Source organism: Tribolium castaneum, chromosome 10 (assembly GCF_031307605.1).
Source record: "Tribolium castaneum strain GA2 chromosome 10, icTriCast1.1, whole genome shotgun sequence".
In the NCBI taxonomy this organism is placed as follows: Eukaryota; Metazoa; Arthropoda; class Insecta; order Coleoptera; family Tenebrionidae; genus Tribolium; species Tribolium castaneum.
Window position 1 is genome coordinate 4,408,789 of NC_087403.1, and position 21,681 is coordinate 4,430,469.

The 21,681-nt window shown below is 38.3% G+C and overlaps 1 protein-coding gene across 1 annotated transcript in view; it reads right to left on the reverse strand.

Annotated features, from left to right (window-relative positions):
- The window catches only part of trh (trachealess), a 54,581-nt gene extending 39,809 nt beyond the window's left edge, over positions 1 to 14,772 (reverse strand). Inside the window, exons 1-2 of the mRNA XM_064359282.1 lie at positions 14,395 to 14,772; positions 4,270 to 4,302 (exon numbers count right to left, since the gene is read on the reverse strand). Coding sequence (XP_064215352.1) covers positions 4,270 to 4,302; positions 14,395 to 14,636 — 275 coding nt within the window. The 5' untranslated portion in view covers positions 14,637 to 14,772. The remainder of the gene's footprint in view (positions 1 to 4,269; positions 4,303 to 14,394) is intronic.
- Positions 14,773 to 21,681: the final 6,909 nt, after the last annotated feature.

The following is a 21,681-nucleotide window of genomic DNA, read 5'->3' on the forward strand; positions in this document are numbered from 1 at the left end:
CGATCGTGAAGCGCATATCCTAGTGGCGTTATCGTTGTATTATTTACGTCGTGTGGGGACACGTCTGTCTAATTTTCCATAGTGCATGTCATGGAAGAATACCCGAATTCTTTATTGTTTTTACGTTCGCAGAATGCCTCGGCTCAACTACCCTAATGGAGGCATACAATTTTTATCCGCACTAAAAGGCCCAGCCTCGCATTAATGCTCTAAAGTCAAAACTCTAAACAAATTCGCATTCATGGCTTTAACCGAAACAGATAATTAAAAATTTCTTTCAGATGCAAAAAAATCAATATGCTGTTGTATGATTTTATTTAGTTTAGAAAATGTGTGTTCCGTTGTTGGAATAATTAAATCAGGCAACAAAGGAAGAAACTTGAAAACCGCAGAAATATTTAACCACAAACTAAATGAAATAAAAAAGTTGTAAAAGAGTGAATGAAATAAGTCAGAAAATGAAAAGAGTGTTGATTCACGAGGAGAAAGAATGCGCGATGGTCCCATCAAATATGACAGCGAGCATTCCAGCTAGCCCATGTGCTGTTTATGAGATCTGTAACTACCCTATAAATCAACACCCTACCGAAAGCGCGTGTAATTAAGGGGCGCAGTCAATCCGTTAAAGGCGAGAAAGCCACGTCGTGGTATCGTGCTAATCAACCGGTAAATTTTGGCCATGTTTTCCCAATTACCCCGAATCGAAAGAAAGTTTGGATGTTTGGACGAGCAAATAACGGCACACGTAGCTAGGGCAAACTTCCAGCTGTAGAATAAATTTGAAAGAATTGTAAAAAAAATGTGTGAGTGATAATTTAGTCAAGTGGGATTGGTGTATTGTATCGGATCGGTTTTTAACGCGTGTCCAATTAAGGGTTAATGGTGTTTATCCAGCACGCGCTATAGCATGGTTATCTTGTGATATAAGTTAGTTTGGTTGAATCGCCATACGGTAACGGCATGACGACATGCATTATTCAGATGGGAGATTAATGGTCACTATCGAGTTGTATTGCATTGTGTACAACACTAGCCGGTCGCAGACTCCTCGTGATCAGCATCTGAGCATTTAGGGCGCGTTCTGCTCGCGTGGCTTCCTTACCACTTGCGACTACCGAAGAACCGAACAAAGTTGGTCTTCTTGAGTCGCTCTCTCGTCTCCGATAGCCGGTCTTCGGCCGCCTCTACCGATAATATCATATCGGCCACCGTTCAATCGTTTCTTGAAACAAATACAACTCCTTATATGTCACTAGCCTTCAGCAATCTGCAACTACCAATTATGGTCTAATTGGTTTTCAGAAACAACATTGATTTTCTGAACTCTTATTTATTGCATTTAATAAATGCGGTTTTAATTAGCGAGTCGGCCCTATTTAGCCGATTAATAAATAAATCGAGCCGTGGCCTAATCAGTTGTCTTGCTGTCTCGAACACGAAGGTGCCGAGGCGCGTGCTGGCGTAAAAAATGTTTGAGGGACGCAGCAGCGGTCATCAAAACCACGTTAGGAACGGCCACGGGGAGGTATGCCGTCTGCTTCGATTTATCTCCCTGTTTAATAATTCGAATTGCAGAGGGAATCCGGAGTTGGAGGCCAGAACGTCATCCATCCGGCAACAAGAAGTGGGCTCGAGCCCGAGACAGAGGTTTTGCGTCGGCCTCGGCAGCGGCTTTTGCAGAATGACAGAATGCCCAAAGAAGGCCGCTGTAGTTCTGGCGGTCTTTTGGTCTCTCTTCATTGATATAAAAAGCGGGGAGTGCGTTTGGTGCTGCGGGCGAGCGCACGGCAAAACTAGTAGGATTTGCTCATTAAAACCCATGTATGTTGAGAATGTGGAAATGCAACTCGACTGACTGCTGTCGCATTCTGTTTGCCTGCTGGACACAATAAATATTGCATCTATCTGGTCAACAATACAACTGCACTGTATATTTTCGCACAAAAAATCATCTCTGATTTGGACTCTGGAGATTTATTCCATCAGCTATTTAAAGGTACATCCGTTCGTTACACGCCGTCAAACTCACCGCCACCATCACTCGCCTAATTAATGCAACTTCCTAATAAGTAGCTACACTCCGGGTTTTTCTTTTTTGGCACACCCCACTCTTTTCTTTTCATTCTAATATATAAACTGAAGAAAAATACTCTTTTTCAAAACTTCAGATTATTTTTAACAGTTTTAAAGCAATTTTTAGCTTAATTTCGTCACTCTTGAAATAAAACGTCCGATTTACACTCAAACTCGTCTAATAAATAACTATTTCTTGTGTATATACTTAATAACCGTCAGATATGCTTAATACAAGTTTTATACGTTCAGTGTAAGTTTTTTCGACAGTCTCATTAGAAAGTATCGTTTCCCATCCTTCAAATTTCTTCCCTTATTTTCCTCTCTCGAGTAAATGAAATTTTCTAAAGGAACCGTCGAAAAAATCATATGTCTAACACTGAAGCAAATAATTACTGCCACCTTCGGGAGAGAATACATGTCGACAATTAAAGAAACAAAAACTCTTCCAGTTCTGTTACTTCTAAATTTTTGCAGCCAGTTCTTTTAGATAGATGTTTATTGCCTATAATTTTCACTATGATTTCAATTGAAGATGTAATTTGAATTCGTACCGTTTAAGAGAGGATTTACTAGATAGAAGATCTGTATGCTATTATTATTATTACTCGTATGATAAATAACTATTTCTTGTGTATATACCTAATAAACGTCAGATATGCTTAATACAAGTTCTATACGTTCAGTGAGAGTTTTTTCGACGGTCTCATTAAAAAGTATCCTTTCCCATCCTTCAAATTTCCTCCCTTATTTTCCTCTCTCGAGTAAATGATATTTTCTAAAGAAACCGTCGAAAAAATCATATGTCTAACACTGAAGCAAATAATTACTGCCACCTTCGGGAGAGAATACATGTCGACAATTAAAGAAACAAAAACTCTTCCAGTTCTGTTACTTCTAAATTTTTGCAGCCAGTTCTTTTAGATGAATGTTTATTGCCTATAATTTTCACTATGATTTTAATTGAAGATGTAATTTGAATTTGTACCGTTTAAGAGAGGATTTACTAGATAGAAGATCTGTATGCTATTATTATTATTACTCGTATGATAAATAACTATTTCTTGTGTATATACCTAATAAACGTCAGATATGCTTAATACAAGTTCTATACGTTCAGTGTAAGTTTTTTCGACGGTCTCATTAGAAAGTATCCTTTCCCATCTTTCAAATTTCCTCCCTTATTTTCCTCTCTCGAGTAAATGAAGTTTTCTAAAGGAGCCGTCGAAAAAATCATATGTATAACACTGGAGCAAATAATTACTGCCACCTTTGGGAGAGAATACATGTCGATAAATTAAAGAAACAAAAACTCTTCCAGTTCTGTTACTTCAAAATTTTTGCAGCCAATTCTTTTAGATGGATGTTTATTGCCTATAATTTTCACTGTGATTTTAATTGAAGATGTAATTTGAATTCAGGATTTACTAGATAGAAGATCTGTATGCTATTATTATTATTACTCGTATGATCTTCGAAAATATAACTACGAAAAAAGTGTCCTCTTTTATAAAGAGGATTATAGTAATACTGCCTTTGGTGTTTTTTAAACACCTGACTTTGATATTTTTGATGAATAAAGAGACGTAATATTAGTTTTTGAACGCAGTTCGGGCTTTGCAGCAGTGAGTGGATCGCTGGCTGTGCTGTGTCCTTAAATTGCGTTGCAATTTTGCGTGCTCGGAACGAAGTTTGATAGAAGCTGACCGCGATGTAATTTGGTGCGGAGTTGGGATACGCTCGATCGGCGGTCGAACTTCTGACACCAACAAGACCTTCACTTATTCAGGCAAATTATCCGCCAGCATCGAAGGAGTAATCATGTCCAGTAATTTCATAACAGGTTTCGATTTAAGGTTGATAGACTCGGGCTAATCGACTGGAAGATAATTTATAACCTTCTTGTTTTATTTGCCACCCTCATTAACCGACGTACCGCCAGACCGCGATCATACAGAAAAACCTCCGACCAGTATCGATGCCTGTCTATATAATGGCTGTGACAAAACAAAAACTTGACTGACAACTCGTTTCAAACTAAATTGATCTGAAATTTGGCCATCTCATCGGCTCGAACTTGGGAAGGCGGCCACCTTTACCAAACAACACGCCGGTGCTTTACACCTACACATATTCAAACTTATCAAGCGCCTACCATGTCCGACTCCCACTTGTAGGGCTAATTAGATTACTTACCGCTCGGTCCAACACAGCGCTTCCTCCCTGTACCTGCAACAAAAATATTTTTAATAACAACCGGCCCACACAACCCTGCGACTCAGTCGCCAATCAATGAAACGTTCCGCCGTGAACGCACCGGCATGATAATAAAAAAATTACGGGATGACCTGACCCACGCTTCAGAAATGATTCTTTAATTGACATGACTCACATATTTAATGTGCGTAAGTTTTCGTAATAGAATCGTACAGTATGTGGTACAGGAGGATTATCATTGTTGAGTGCATACGTGCAGATCATCGCAGATTGTCGCTTGATTGGAAGAAAGACAACGGCGACAGTGGCAATGGCAGTGAGCGAAAGATACCAGGCACACTCACCTTGATCCCAACATGGACATGTCTGGTTATAATGCCTCGCTCTATGAACTTACCCCCGATTGTCGGCTCAACTCAAACTCAGTTTTTCCTCAATGCAGCTGTACGTTTGTTTAGTTGGCCTGCGAGCGCGTAAAAAGTAGTTTCTCCAAGTTAGAGGGATAAGTCGCTCATCGATGGATCGCGGACTCGACAGACCGCTCCACACTCTAATTTTACTCCTTTTCTGGCATTTAATTCACCGTCATTTTACTGACGGAGCTGCTCGATTGCCTAACTATTTTGCGCTCCTTAAGGCAGTGTGTCGATCGGTTGTCAAATGGCGCGATAATGCGAGGCGCCGAAAGCTTGGTGTTTGTTTTATGTATAATAAGGTTGTTAAAAGTTTGTAGGAAAGTAATAAGCGCTCCGGTTTTATGTTTCACATCGCGATATTAGGTGTTGTAGACGGTACAAATAACAGCTGTCTGAGATTGGCGCAGTTTCGTTTGAAAATTTGGCGTGGGGCATTTTTGCAGGGGTGTAAAGCGATGCCAACTGTAATAAAACATGTTATTCAAAAAGACAGGCTCGCTTTACGACCGAATCACAAGACACAATATAGGTGGTGAGTATTTACAGCGATGGCACGTTTAGCGATAGTATGCAAAGAGCGGGGTATGTCATGTAGCGCGAATAAAGCAGCAACCCAAAGTGTAACATGTGGTTTGAAGTGGTGCTCCTCGTAAAGTTGTCAGTGGGCATGTGGTGGTAACGGTCCCTACTCGCACCGCATTTCAAATGAGCGACCTCTCGAACATAATGACAATGTGATGAGCCCGCCGTCTCCAAACACTAGCAATAATTTTGTATCTTCTCCAAAAAATGTAAAATATCAATTAAGCAAGTCCGGATGACTTGCAGCAATCTTCATTGTTTATGTTAATGTCCGAAAATTGGGCTAGCTGCTCTGTGTTCGCCGTCCGGAGATGGAATTTGTTCGCTCCGCTTGGCTGGTAGATTAAGTGGTAAAAAGCGGCCAATTTTATCCAGATAACAATGAATTACTGCGTCCATTCGATCGGCGTTTGGTGCTGTGTTAAAAAGTTTCGTTCCGATGACAAATAAGTGTTTAAGTCGGCCCTTGCGAAAGTGAGTGGCATTGTTGGGCCGCTTTCCGCTCAACGTGAGTGTGAGGTGATATATTGGAAGGGAAAATGCCTTTGAGATGCAACAGACCTTTAGAACGAGCATGTAAAGTAGGTTCTTTATTATAACGAAATTTCCCTTTAGCCCAAATGAGGGAAAACTTCAAATATATTTAGGGGAGTTAACGTGCAGAAATTTATCCCGAATGTCACGGCGATGGCCGTTTCACGGCTGGCCCATATTTTACGCAAAAATGATAGTAGCAGGGCGCCTCCAGCACGTGGTAATTATCATAACGATCATTGACTCAGCAGATCACGAGCCGCCACTGGTTTTTTTCAAAACGTGACTTTCACTCTTTCATTAATAATAGTCGCGCTCTAGTTTGGCTCTTTTGTTGGGGCTCTGCAAGAACTGGCTTGTTATATGTTTGATAAACTACAATAACTACTAAGGGTTCTTATAATAAATAAATTGCTAGCGTGTCTATCTGCAATAACATTCTTGCACGTCCTCACTGATTGATTTTTCAATCCCGGCCGAGGATTACAACAAGTGCTCCGTGATGGACGAATAATTAGAGCACTCTAGTGTCTTCCTTGTAAATCACTTTATCAACCACACTTTTGATACATAAATCAAACAAACAAGTTTCATGCGATTGCGTGATTTTTTTCAGTGTCAGGAGATTTAGGTAACTGGTCGTTGTCGTGGATGTGCAGCAAGAACCCTTTTAAGTAATTATTGTAATAGCCGTGAAGAGACATTTCCAGCACTTTGCTCATTAGAGAAATGATTTATGTAGCACATACAGCAGTACATGTAGTATTTGCCACACGTAAACACGTAGTCATAATCGTAAATTCATTACAGTGTTTTATGACAGACCATCACGATCTCGCAGTTGGTACATTTTAGTAGAGCCGGTTATTGTATTTGAATAAAATAATCCTAGACCGGTGGAAAAGAGGATGTTTTTTCGAAAGTATGCCGTAAAGAACATTGAATCCGGCGCCAGGAGATGACCGCCGCTAAGAGGGTGATGCGTGGAAAATATAGGGGCCAGTTTGCCGCTTTGCCTAACAAAACATGAGATTTCAATTAAAACGACACGTTTAATAATGAGGCTACAGATTTATAGCCGGTGCTGATTATTATGCCAACACGAACACGGCCGGCAACACGCAAGCGCTAAATGCTGACTGATTTAAATTGTCTTCATCTCCTTAAATACGCCTTTATTGGAGCGAGGCTCCAGCAAAATTGCAAACACCATGGGCTTTTGACAACTCAAAGACCAAAAACGCTCGCTTGGCCTTTCTAGTTACTGTGGCCGGATTTGGGATTTGAATTACAATCCCAGTTGCATAAGCGGAGATGAATACACACGTAATCAAATATCATTTGGATTAGCATCCCATTTGGTGCGTCTTTACGAAATCGGGGTTCCATTTATACACAACGGAACCAGTTTCGATTAAGTCCTCCGAGGACCACACATGAGTTAGCACTGATATAATTGATAAGAAATGGCTTCGTTATGGCGGCCAGAAATGCAAATTGCTTTGAAAAAGCGGAGAAAAAGTGCGTTTCAGTTGAGTTGATTTGTTATCTATTATTTAGTTCAATTACATTGGTGCAATGTCGGAAAAAATAATATAAACTAGAATTTTACTGTTAGATTGTATGTATAATAATACCAACAGCGGGCAAAAACAAGTGAATATAATTGTCTTGTGGTTATACCGTTGAGTAACTGGTCAAAATGCCTTCGGAATTTTTTCCGAAATAATAATTTTGACGCAATAATGAAGGTAGTGCAACACATTTGATTTCTTGCTGCAACATGAGTTTTTCTCGTTGCACGCCCATCACTGACCCAGGCAACAATCGCTCAAGTGACACGCATTGGATGAAAAATCCCATTTTGAGCAACAAATTAGATATGAGTTTTTATTGATAGAGCCTGTGAAAGATTCGAGTGGTGAAGCGTGACTGAGTGAGTGACTTAGGTGGAGACGAAGTTCTGAACTCTGAAGCGAGTCGAGATCGGTGGGTGTGAAGTGTTGAGTCTCGACTACATGAGTAATGGCTAACTCAGCTGTGAAATGCATGAGAACTAACATCATGCTGAAAAACACTGCGTCTCTGACCAAATTAATCAGTCCGCCGCTTGACCGCCGACAAATTCGAGAGTTTCACCATTTTGCCAGCGCTCCAACCGCTTCCACTGTCAATGTTTGGAATTGAAATACCGAACCTCACTGTTTGCACATAATAAAAATTACTACAAACACTCAGCCGCCTTTGCCAGGCTGCGGAACGACGTGCAAAAATTGCTATCGGAAAATGAGCTGTGATAAGAGCTTCCGTGCCCTTTTACTACCAATAGCACCCACGCACTAATGAGAAATGGCAAAAGTAGCCCAAGTTTGTCTCACGGTCGAGTCCAAGATTTTGATTTAATAAATGAGAGCAGTGTTAATTACAACACAGATTAATGCACTTAGATGTCGAGGGTTCATCTCACGGAAAAATGTCATGAGAACTCTGTGCGGGCAACCTTCACCTCTGAACCGCTCGTAGGCTCCAAGCATATATATTTTATGCGAGCTGAGTTTAGTTTGCTCGGTAAACTAATTAGGGGAGACGTCAGGATTTGGAGATTTGGGAAAAGTCAAAGATGGCAATCGTTGGGGGCGAATTGAATTGTTTCGGTTGAAAGGCCCGGGTGGAAATAGGTGAATATGAGCTCTGAAGCGGGTGCAATGTTGGTATCGAGGGACTATCGGAGCAACAGGAATGATGATCGCTGACAGCAAAAGTCTAATGCATATCAATAGAGTGGTTGTCTTGATCTGCGAAAGAGGCAAGCGGAGCGTGAAGGCATCGAATGGAATCGGACAATCGTCGAGTACTTTATTAAATCTGTCTCAACCTTTTGTGCGATATCTAATCGTCTGCGCCTCCCCCGAGATTGGCAGCAATTTCCGGATACATGTCACTTGAAGGAAATTGCACAATGCAAACAATCACTATTATTTCCATTCATCACTGTCCGCATACGTCATCTGCATCGCTCCAAATTCGCCCCAAACCATCATTTTTCCAACCATATCGTAACCAAAAGTCATATAAAACGAACTTTTTACAAACATAAAACCACACTCCTCCAGCTTCATAAAACACCAATCCCTCTCTCCCGTCACACGAGCTGGGCCTCAACTTTAAAACAATCCTCGATTAATGGCCGAAATTGCAGTTTAACACAAAAATTTTCTGCAAATTGTACAAAATCCACCGTTTACACGAGGGGTCCCTCAAAAGTTGAAAATTTTAGACCAACAAGTACATTAACGCGAAAGTTATGTTTCATAAATAGTGCAGGCGATATTTTGGAGCAGTGATTGAAAGAGTGGAGGTGCCGACAGAATGCGTCACAAAGGGCGTCGCGTTTAAAAAGTGCATTACGTTCCGATCGATTAGATCCGTTCGTTGCACCCCGACACCCTCCGATTTGTGTGAAATTAAGAGTTTGCGAAGATTTGTGCCCATATTTTCCGATCGCGCTGGAATTAGTATCGGTTTTGAGAAGTTTTCCATTAATTTCTTCTTATTTGAGCTTAGTATGGAACGCTGTAAGCATAAGCTATGCATTTTGATTAGTCCACCCCCATTGCGGTGTTATCATATTCATATTATATTTGTGGGGGTAAAAATCAAAGTGCTTTTCTTTCCGTCCTGATTCAACTCATGAATACGTTACGGCTTCTCTTATAAAGCCCTTAAAGACGAAGTGTGTTGAAGAGCTACTTATGTATAAATCATAACTCTTTGGATTTTTTATTCGCAATAAATAAAAGAAGATTTCTTAATTTAAATTTAAAACCAGCATTGACGTCTCCTGGAGAATAAGCGAGCTGACAAATTACTCGGCACTATAATATCGCTGGACACGGCATAAATAAAAAATACAAATATCAGTTAGTATAAATAAACACAGCGCGATTATCTCATTTAAATCTTAATTTATGTAAATTTAACACGAGAAATTTACACTTTAAACGAACATTATAAGCTCGTTTGAGAATAACATTATGTTCAACTTGTTAACGTTTTCAGGTCTGATGTTTTCATTATAATCGCATGTGTTATTTTTAAACGCACGATAAACTATTGTTTTGTGCGAAACTTAACGCCTGTGATACCATAACCGCGCTTTTAAGGCATCAATAAAATTTGAAAACTCGTTTATTGGTAAATAAAAATTTATATTCACGCCTTCCGGCGATCAAATCATCCAGCAATTTGCAATAAACTTTAATCGACGCTCATTATGTCGCAGCTAATTAATAAATTATCCGCAACAAGTCAAATTTAATTTCGATTGTTTCGGCGTTATCGGCAGGTGGTTCGTTAGGCGAAGTTGAGTCATTTCCAAATTAATTGACCAACATATTTGCGCGATTTTTAATTGCGCCAAATTAGCTCAAACTATGAAAAACGTCTTCGAGGGGTAAAATAAATAAATTCTCTTTACAAGCTGTTGTGACAGTCGCAAATTAATGTAAATACTTCTGACTCGATAACTTTTCGCGTGACTTTAACAAAGTGAATGGCAAGGGGGAGTAAAGGATCTACTGTTTTAAAGAATAATCAACTACATACCCCTACTGGAAAAAATCAGACTTGCAAATTTTTGATTGCCCCCTTCACAGTCCGTAAAGACATTAGCCTCCTACATTTACACCGCTCGACCCCTACTTTAAAATGCCGTATCCCCGAATTTATATTAAAGGAGAATTATAGAAACAGTTGTTCGCAAGCACTTTGCTCGCTCCACATTTGCATACGCCACTCACTTAAGCGACACTTTTATGCTTCATTAAAAAATTACAAATACCAATCAAAGCCAACTCTAGCAGCCCTATTTTCGCTCGACCAGCTCACTCAATTAAGGGGCCGACAGTCTGTCACTTGCAAGAAATTTTCCTCGACAATCTACCATTTTTGGTAGATTTGAAAAATTAAAATCCTCCAGACAATACATACTTTTGACATAAATTTTCAGTTTAAACAAAAATTTTGACCAAGTTGTCTCATTTGAATTGTTACTTGACTGTCACAAAATTTCCCTCGGCGACATAAAAGCAAATCAGCCTTTAATTGCTGGTGGAAAAAATGGCAATGTTTGAGTGTCCCTGACTAAACAGTGCTGAGTATTTGAAGTTTGCAAATCGGACTGTTGCTGGAGATGGTGAAGTTGCCTAAGAGAAATGCTATGTTAACGACAGATTGTGTTAAATCAACAAATATCTGTTGACCGATAGCAGAGCAGCACCTCGGTGAGTCCATGCGGCAGAAAGCATGTTCTAGGAAGGAACCTGGTTAGAACAGGTGCTCAAAGTCTCTAATATTTGATGTAAGTAAATAAACGGCTCACTTATAACTTCTAGTACGGCTTGAAAGTACTTTTTATGATATATGGTCGTATTTGAAAAGATCACGATTTCGCTTTTACAATGTGGGAACGAAATTTTGCACTGCTAACCTTGACTAATAAGACAAACATCAGATGAGGACAGGTACAGTCGAGAGGAGAGTTTCGGGTGATTTACTCATGTTTCACAGTAATGCTGGTAATTAAATTAGAGTAGTGTGAGACTATTCCCCCATAATTACTTGCTTGTGTCAAGAAGTACAGTTAGAGGCACCTCAGTTCGGTAGCCGTGCATTCATGAAATTCGGTGAATTAAGACTTGTTCCCGCCGACAAGTCTGTTTACAAGATCATTTAACTGATAAGTGATACGCTAACCGCGTCTCTCGAGCCGCCCAGATTCCGTCCAGTGAATTTTTCTCAACTGATCTGACGTTAGACGCCTATAACTAAATTCAATTGTCAAATCGAACATCTAACTCATTGAATTTTAAATAAAACGTCGCTCAGACGGCGTATCGCATTAGAGATATTAATTAATTAGACGTAGATTAAGTATCAGACAGCACGGAACCAACAGACACGTTGCTTTTTAACAAATTGAACCAAGTCTCCAGGTGCGTGTATGTGTGTAAATAATCTGGTGTGAATATGTTAGGCACGCTGTGTAGATTAGGTAGCGCCCGCTGCGACAAGAAGCCGCTTAAAAATAAGCACTCATTTGGACCAGGATAGGATGATGGAGTTCAAGCAGCAGGAGACGACTTCCCGCTGAAGAACATGCACCATGCGGTATTTTCATGATTTCAATTATGCTTTATACTACATCAAACATGACCAACACCGGCCCATAATTCATCGGGAGAAGTAACCGGACATCGAAATGACACCGTCAAAAATATTTGCCAAATTCTATCGGTTTTCACATTTCCCAAACCGAATTTTTATAAAACGTGAAAATCAACTTATAAGTGAAAAACTGGTTTTTGAGCTTGTCATGCGTGAAATATCGAAGGAACTGTGTAATACATATTGAAAAAAGTTTGTACATTAGGAAATATATGCACTACAAGGTTTGTTAATTGATTCATTGTAATAATTTTTCACTGGTCCTAGAGCAAAGCGCTTTGTTCACTGATCATTTAACCTATCTTTATCAGTGATCATATTATGCATAGTTTTGACTACGAAAAAGATGCGAAATCATAATGAAAAAAATATAAAATACATCATATTGTTTCGTTTGGTGTGGATGGAGAGAGTGCAAGTGACAAACGGCCATAATTAAAGAATGTTTGTGCTTTCAAGTCATCATTTAAATTTAAAAAGGTGTTAAACGCTTAGGAATCTTATAGTTATGCCCGTGGTCGTTGACAAATGGGTCAAATTTTACCGCCGCCGTAGATCGGTCGTTAATGCGAGATGTGTTTATATGAATAAGAATTTATTTGTAATTGAACTTTAAGAATTTACTCAATATTTACAAAATAATGTAGGTCCATTGCGTGTTACTGAATAGTTTAGCGTCCTTTCACTCATACAAAATCATTTTTAACTTTGCGTTTTGTTCTGTAATCTCATTTTTGTTTATTCGTTTCAGAGTTTCACTCGGCTCACACTCTAAACAATGTATTTTATATAAACATATTAATTAATAAATAATATTGTTATAAATGCTAGTGACACAGTAAGTTCTTAGGTGTTTTTCTTGATAAAAAACTGACCTCAAGTTCAGATATTGAAAAAGTTGTAGCTAAATTAAGCTCTCTATGATAGCAATTACGTGTCTTAAGAATCAATGTTAACATCCCATGTTTACGCAAATTTTACCATCAAATACGGCATTATTTTTTCGAAGTAAACTTGTAGGCCATTATTTAAAAAATGCAACATCTTAACTCTAACATCATTATATACATCCTCGATTATATACGACATTATTTATTAAAAAGAAGCAGAAATTTTTTGATGAAATGCACTTTCTACTCGAAATAAACACCATTAACTTTGCTCCAGTGCCAAACAAAATTAAAAATAGTCCAAGAAAGCTCAAAAAATTTAATTGTTAGTATTTTTTCCTTTACCAAAAATCATTCGATGTCTTGTGATATATTGTTTAAATTTATTTTAGTTTTAATTTAGATTTTAATATTTTGTATTTGTATTGTTTTAGGTGTGATTACGTTTTTATTTTTTATATTTATGGATATGTTCAACGCCATAGGATTTTTATCATGAATAAAGTGAAATTTTATTTTATTCTGGGTATTTCTTTACAGTTTCCTAAATTGTTCCATCCTTATTTATTATATTATTGCGGATCGTAGGGTTCCAGGTCTTGTTTTAAAAGACTTATTTGTTTAGAGTTTTAGCGTTAAAGTTGTCAAATATATCAAGCTACCACAGCACATTTCTTTTTCTTGTCTTAGGTAAAATCTTCCAATAAACAAAAACAAAAATTATCTTTTCATGAACTGTAGTTGTGCCCCTCTTTTTATTTTGTTTTTGGAATTGAATATTAAGGCTTAATTGTTTTAATAGGACGTTAAACAAAAATAATCCCAAATCTTGAAAACAACCCGTTTTGAATTCGAATTTTACAGGACCACGAAAATGAATATACAGAAGGTATATTTTAGTGATTTTTATGTTTCCAAGATAATTAAAAAAGTCCAACCTATGGCTGGAAACTTTGTGACCATTAATTAATAGTAAAATTTCGGCAATTTTAATTAATTTGAGCCTAGTTTTGGCTCTGCGCACGTGGAGATCAGGCATATTTAGTTTATTATTATTCGATGAAAAAGTGTGAAAAGTACGTATCTGTCAGAATATTTTCTAAACGTTGGGGATTTGCTCGTTATGCATTCTTTTGTGATTAAATTGGGCATTTTGGCTGTTGGGTAAATGCAAAAATGGGAGTAAGGAGTAATTTGGGCGTGTGTTATGGAAGGTAATGCGTGGTTGTGCGTGTGTAATGAGTATGATTGTTTACATTAGGAGTTTTAACGGTTGCGTGTTGGGAGTAGGTAATCGGTGATGAGTGACCAGTGGCCGGTGGTTAAATCGGATCCCTTAGGTCGTGGAGCGGGCAGCACGTGCCCAGCAAGCTTTATCACGTGTCAGCCCAAATGCAAATGAGCAACAAGTGGCGGAGACTCGGAGGGACCGACTGAGGAAGGGCTCTCGAACTCACCGGTAGTAGGGAAAGGCCTGGGGCATGTGCAGGTCCATGGGGGCGGCGGGATGGTGAGCGGCCCCGTAGCCGTGGTGGTCGCCGGCGGCGGCGGCGGTCTGCATCATGGTGCCGGCAGCGGCCGCGGCGGCGGCGGCGGCTGCCGAGTGGTGGTGCCCCAAGACGGCCGCCCAGGGCGAGGACGCGAACCCTCCGGGATGCTCCAGCTCGAAGGCACACCGTTTCACGACACCCAAGTGCATGCAGCCACTAACACTACACCAACGGCAACGGCATCACGCTACTACACCCACAAGTCGCTGAATGAGCTGTGGAACGTCACGCGTGTGTCAGCGAGCGCGGACACTCGGCCATTGATCGCGGACTCCTGGACGTCCGACCTGGACGTGAATGAGGAAAGAGTTAACGGGGGCGGAGCTGGGGCTCGCGTGCGTGGCCGACGGTCACGTGACGAGGCGGGAGGAGGCGCTCACTGGCTCCAGCGCCGGAGCCCTGGCCCGCCCCTCGAGGCGTGAGCAGCGCCCTCGCCGCCGACCGAAAACGCCGCACTTGGAGCTGAAGACGCGCTAATTATTGCATGAGGTGCAAACACCCACAAAACACCGACCTGCACTCGCACCATTCGCCCGAATTCAACTTTCACTCGTTGCCGTTTCACCCCCTGTCCTATTTCTTTCACAACTATCACCCCTATTGATCAAGACACGCGGCCTTCGCACTACAGACTTACCCTTCGTTTATTTACTAGGGAAGGAAATTTGCTCATCAGGTTAAAATTACACTGCCCTACTCTAATAACGCCATACATCACCGCCATTAATCATTCACCCCTTGGATCTTCACTTGAACCAAATCAAAACTAGCACATTTTAATTTTTTTTTAACACAAAGAAAAATATTATGTAGGATAACTCCTTATTAGTGCAAAGGCATCGGTTAAACTACGAGTATGAACCAGGAGAAACTACCGAAATCAATACTCTAGATAATAATAACTCACACAGAATAAGGGCAACAATTTATTTATTAAGTCGGTTGGCTACGAAAAATAAATCGAGATTTGTTTTTGATTTTCAAAATATAATAGATTGAAAATCCTTCTCGTAAAATTACAAATAATAATTAAAAAAGCAAAAGAATGACAAAGTAGTAAATAAAATTTTATTCAAGAGCCACGGTTCACAGAAAGGATGTCACAGCCGTCTACAGGATAAACTTTTTTGCTCATATTATGCTAAGCATCAACTAGAAAAAGTCAAGACGTCGATAATGATAGCTATTTCGTCACATGCAGGTGATCATTTGAATTGAATTTAATTTTTATAGGTACCTAAATTAGAAACTCTTATAACTCGAGCCTCTATACCTTGAAAATTTTATATAAGGTCTGAAGTTTTTGCACGTTCTTTGACAAAATTTAGCGAAATAAATGAGTTTCTGTCTGAAAAATGAGCAACGATACATGAAAAGCACACTCAATTTGCTGGATGTTGGACGAAATTTTGCAAATCTTTGGTGTTTCAGGTTCACAAAGCGCTTTGAAAATGGAACAAACTTGTATTTTTTGATCAAATTTGGTATTTTTTGATTTGTAATTCCAGTTTCTGTCTGAAAAATACACTGAAACTGAACTAAAAGTTCAAAAATAATGCAATTGTAAGCTTGATTTAGTGGTATTCGTGAAAGAAAGCTTGAATAATGGGGGAAATTTGAAGGTAGTTTAAATATTTTTATTAAGATTGACAAAAAATATAAGAAAAATACACAGACTTGGATATTGTACGATAAATCTTGCCGAAAATTTCGGGTTTCTGACACAAAAACGTGCAGAAAATCATAAAAAGGCTAAAAACAATGTCACGAAGGCTTAATTTTTGATTCGTAATTTCAGATTGAAAAAACAACGAACACGCTTGGAAAATTCGAAAACCATGACTTCTTTCCTTAATTTGGTGCTTTTTGATGAAATCTGATAAAAAATTTGCGTATGAAATTCAAAAACTGCAAGGACCTGTCGACCTAATTTGCCGATTTGTGCGAAATGTTAATTTGTAATGTTGATATATTTGTGTTAAAATATTTCAACGCGGGCAGTCGGGGGTTCAAGCCCGGATCAGGTCTAACAATTTTCCGATAAAGAATGGTTGAAATAAGTAAAATATGAAGGAAACAGAAATAAGGGATAGTTCTGAACACGTAAACCCGGACGTTTAAATACAAAGATTGAAGAACGTAAGAGCGGAAAAAAAAGGAACAGCACAAATGAGAAATGAGACGTTTGATGTATAAATTGTTGTGTAAGAATAATTTAATTTCCAGAATTACAAACAACGAACATGTAAATAAAAATAAGCCTATCAGTGCTTGTAATACAGTTAATACCTGTTATTGGTGATGCACGAGGTGCTTAGATTAGTATTCTTCAGTATAATGGATTCTGCATTGATGGGAACCGAATGATTCCTGTAGATGTGGTAGTGAAAAATAATTTAACTTCAGTGACTAATAACAGAGTAATTAAACTTGAGCGTGGTGTCGGGACAGTGGTATATTTTCTATATTGGTTGAATTTATCTAGTAGCGACCATGCGGTGGTGTCCAGCTGCGGTAACGTGAGATAATTGTGGCGCCATTTGTAAATTATGACTCCAGTCAAACGATTGTTTGTGACCCTCCTCTCGTCTTGAACAGCAATTAGAGAAGTCGACCGGATAATTACTATTCTATACTCAAACTCCCACTATAACGAATTCAAATTGAACACTCCAGATTGCAAACTTTCTAAACTGCGCGTGAAAATAATTGCAAACGAGCGGAAAAAAGCGCTGTGTCCACTTGCTAATTAGTGCTGATGACCTGTGGCAGGTGAATACATAGAAAAGGCAATTATACGAAACAAAATTCACTCTGTATTCGTTGGGTGTAATGTAGTTTAGCAGGCTAGTCACGACTCCTCCTCGATTCATATTTTGGAAAAGTGAATGAAAGGAGTATCGTATAAATAACTCAAAAGAAGTTGCCGGTACCCCGTCTGGTTCCTTTCCCCCCGCATGGGCTACACGTAGACGTGGTTTATGGTCGCAGGTTGCAGTCATCAAGATAGCAGTTGTTGTTTCCTGTTTCCAAGCTATTTGTCCAATCTTCCCTGCTTTACCCACATCTGCATCGGCGATCGTTTTAATTTTTTAATAATTCCCGTCCTCTTGCAACAATTGTTGAATCGTAAGCAGTTTGCTCAAAACGCTCCTTCTAGAGCGGAAACATGACAACATGAGCCGAGCAGTAGCCATGGAATCTCTGGGCTTGTTAGTTGTCGTAAGTCGGAGATGACATGATAAAAATGTCCCATTCTCGACCGCAACTATAATTTGTCGTATATCAGGTTTATGTAACTATATTCTCACACACTCCGGAGCTCAGCTCCCAGCATGACTAAAATACGAGCTCCATTCATAAAATTCAATTAGATTCTGAATTGCGTAGATGCATTTTAAGCCCCAACTTTGATAAAAACCAGCCTGTATTTGGTAGAGTATGATAGTAATCATAGTGAATGCGATCAAGCGTTGCAGGAATGCTTTCCTGAGTGCTGGTACATACTTGCCATTAGCTCCATTTCTATCAAATCGAACGCTACCGTGATGGGACCGCTTTTACATGACTGCTAGCGTGACAACTAATCACTAAATGTAGATCGACGATCTAGACGACATTTTATATAATTGTTTGTGGTTAACCAATAACTTAATCAAAAACTAAATTCCTAAGCTCCACCGCATAAATTTACAATTTTTGGACCAAAACCACACGTTACGTCATTGTGAATTGTTCACCAGAAAGTGCATTTATCTGATTTCCAGGAGGGAAGATAAATAAATAACTCCGCAAACAAAGGCTCAAGCTTAATGTTCAATTTACTATTAACCATTTTTTTCATCAAAAAATTCAAAAAAATTTTTTCACGATTTTGGTCAATTTTTGGTACCCGGAACATTTATCAAGGAATAACTCCGGAACTATTAGAGATAACCCTATAAAGTGTGTTATCGTTGGAAAGCTCTTTGCATTATCTATTTTTCTCAGAAAAGATTATTGTTGTCCGACTAATAGTTTTCGAGAAAATTGCAGATAAATGCAAAAATTGGTGAAATTTTAAAAAATTCATAACTAAAAAACTATTGGGAATTTGGCAATTTTTTCGATGCCAATCCATTCCCTGGATCATTTTGCATAGGTAGGAATCAAAATAGTTCCACTTTTTCGAATAGTTTTGCCGTATTTGAGAATATAAAATTGAAAAATTTTACATGTTTTGCATAAATTTTATTTAACAAAAAAATTCATAACTCAAAAACTAAAAGTTGTAGAGCAAAACGGTTTGTTCCAGTGAATTCAGTGGCTCATTTTCTGTGTTATACCAACTTTTCACTAGATTTAAAATTTTGAATTTGTTTGCTAAAATTTCCTGAGTAATACCTACCTTCAAGAAAGTAAAAAAAAAAAATTTAAACTTGTTCTATCATAACTTTTTGAACTTACATATGCTTTTACATCCCTCTAGAATTGATAAAGTTCAAAATAAGTCCATTTGTTCGATTTTTTTATGATTGATTTTTTCAATTTTTGTCACGATTTTGGTCAATTTTCGGTACCCGGAACATTTATCAAGGAATAACTCCGGAACTATTAGAGATAACCCTATGAAGTGTATTATCGTTAAAAAGCTCTTTCCATTATCTATTTTTTTCAAAAAAGGTCATTGTTCTCCGACTAATAGTTTTCGAGAAAATTGCAGATAAATGCAAAAATTGGTAAAATATTTAAAAATTCATAACTAAAAAACTATTGGGAATTTGGCAATTTTTTCGATGCCAAGCGATTCCCTAGATCATTTTGCATAGGTGGGAATCAAAATAGTTCCACTTTTTCGAATAGTTTTGCTGTATTTGAGAAAATAAAATTGAAAAATTTTACATGTTCTGCATAAATTTTATTTAACAAAAAAATTCATAACTCAAAAACTAAAAGTTGTAGAGCAAAATAGTTTGTTCCAGTGAATTCAGCGGCTCATTTTCTGTGTTATACCAACTTTTCACTAGATTTAAAATTTTGAATTTGTTTGCTCAAGAATGTGAAAAAAATATTTTTTTTAAACTTGTTCTATCATAATTTTTTGAACTTATATATGCTTTTACATCCCTCTAGAATTGATAAAAGTTCAAAATAAGTCCATTTGTTCGATTTTTGATGATTGATTTTTTCAATTTTTGTCACGATTTTGGTCAATTTTCGGTACCCGGAACATTTATCAAGGAATAACTCCGGAACTATTAGAGATAACCCTATGAAGTGTATTATCGTTGGATAGCTCTTTAGATTATCTATTTTTTTCAAAAAAGATTATTATTTTCCGACTAATAGTTTTGCAGATAAATGCAAAAATTGGTGAAATTTTAAAAAATTCATAACTAAAAAACTATTGAAAATTTGGCAATTTCTTCGATGCCAATCGATTCCCCGGATCATTTTACATAGGTCTACATGAAAATAGCTCCACTTTTTCTAACAGTTTTGCCGTAATCGACGTTTGAAAAACAAGTGTGTGAATATTTCAACTTGTTTTTGATATTCATCGGGACCATTGATGTAACCCTGCTCCGTTTATTATCGTTGGAAAGCTCTTTTGATAATTATTTTTTTCAATTTCTTTTTTAATTCTTTAATAATCTACCGTTTTTTTGCCAGCGAATTTGTTGAAAATTGCGATGGTAATAATAAATATTATCGTCCCGAATGGATTTACACCTGAAGACGTTTCCGCGAACAAAAAATCGGGAGAAGCTAAATAAAAAACAGTGGCGAGATAGATTCCAGTGAAGCGTCAAATTAACTTGGTAAAATATTACCTCTGATGCACTAAGTTTGTAATTCACTATCGAAGAATTTGTCAGTCCTGAAACCAGCATCGGCGTTCGGAGAAGAAAAGTTAATAAAATATGAAAATCGCCCCCTTGGGGACATCGCGAAAGTGGAAAGTTTGCATGTTTGTGATGGCATTTATTTGGTTTGGTAATTGGTATAACCAACTACCTGGGTAAAACATCCGGTGCAGTGACACAGAGTACTGGCGTACGATCTGTACCCTGTACGCATCACGTATTAAAGTATTTAGCATGCGGGTCCCGTGGGTCCCGTCCCAAACGTTCATTGTGCGTCTTTTCCCGCTACCCTCGCTGCATATACGCGTTTCTAGAGACTACGGATGGCGCATGTTAACAAGTATTCGACCAACACTCCCTCAACGACTCGTCTGTTATCGCTACAACTTTTCGCCATCACATGTCACCTGTTGCTCATCCATTGCCATCAAATATCGCACTCGCAACTGCCCAAATCCACCGACACCAGAAAAATCGAAGACCTGCTACTTGAACATGCCCCACTTCCTACAGAACTACAGCTCGTATCGTAAATTTCTCCGTGTAGAAAGGTGGACAAAATTTATCACTCACTCCTCCAATTGCCATGAATACTAACTAACGCTGCGAAACGCAAAAATTCCAAAGAATTATGTCAAAATAACAAGATGATGAAGCAGTGATTTATCCAGGTCCTTAGGGTGTTTTGGTAGCAAATTATTGTGGTCGTAGGCGTGCAGATCTCAAGGATAAAATATTGTTACTTAATAAGAAGTAAAAGAACAAAAATTACACGACAAATTTTAGAATGCGAAAGCTCTGCCATGCTTGAACTATACCGCAGCGGCAAAACTAGTGGGTGTTGTAATATCGGCCCGGTAATAACAAGGTAGCGTCCGGCCGTCAAACCTGCCAGGTGTAGTATGTATTCCAGCACACAGGGCCGGATTGATTTATAAATTGATATTTTTTTATTTCTTGCACGCAAAAAGCGCCACCTAATTACGAAAATTCGGAACTTTTTCCAATGAGTGATAATTTTAAGCGTAAAAATTCAAAATTTTAAATTCCATGAAAAGCTGGAATAATACAGAAAATGAGAAATCCATTGGCATCGAGAAAATTTACAAATTCCCAATAGTTTTTTAGTTATGAATTTTTTTAAATTTGACCAATTTTTGCAATTTTGTCGAAAACTATTAGTCGGAAAACAATTTTTTTTTTTGAAAAAAATAGATAATTTAAAAGGCTTTCCAACGATAATACACTTCACGGGGTTATCTCTGATAGTTCCAGAGCTATTGCTTGACAAGTGTTCCGGGTACCCAAAATCGACAAAACTTGCGACGAAAATTGAAAAAATCAAACA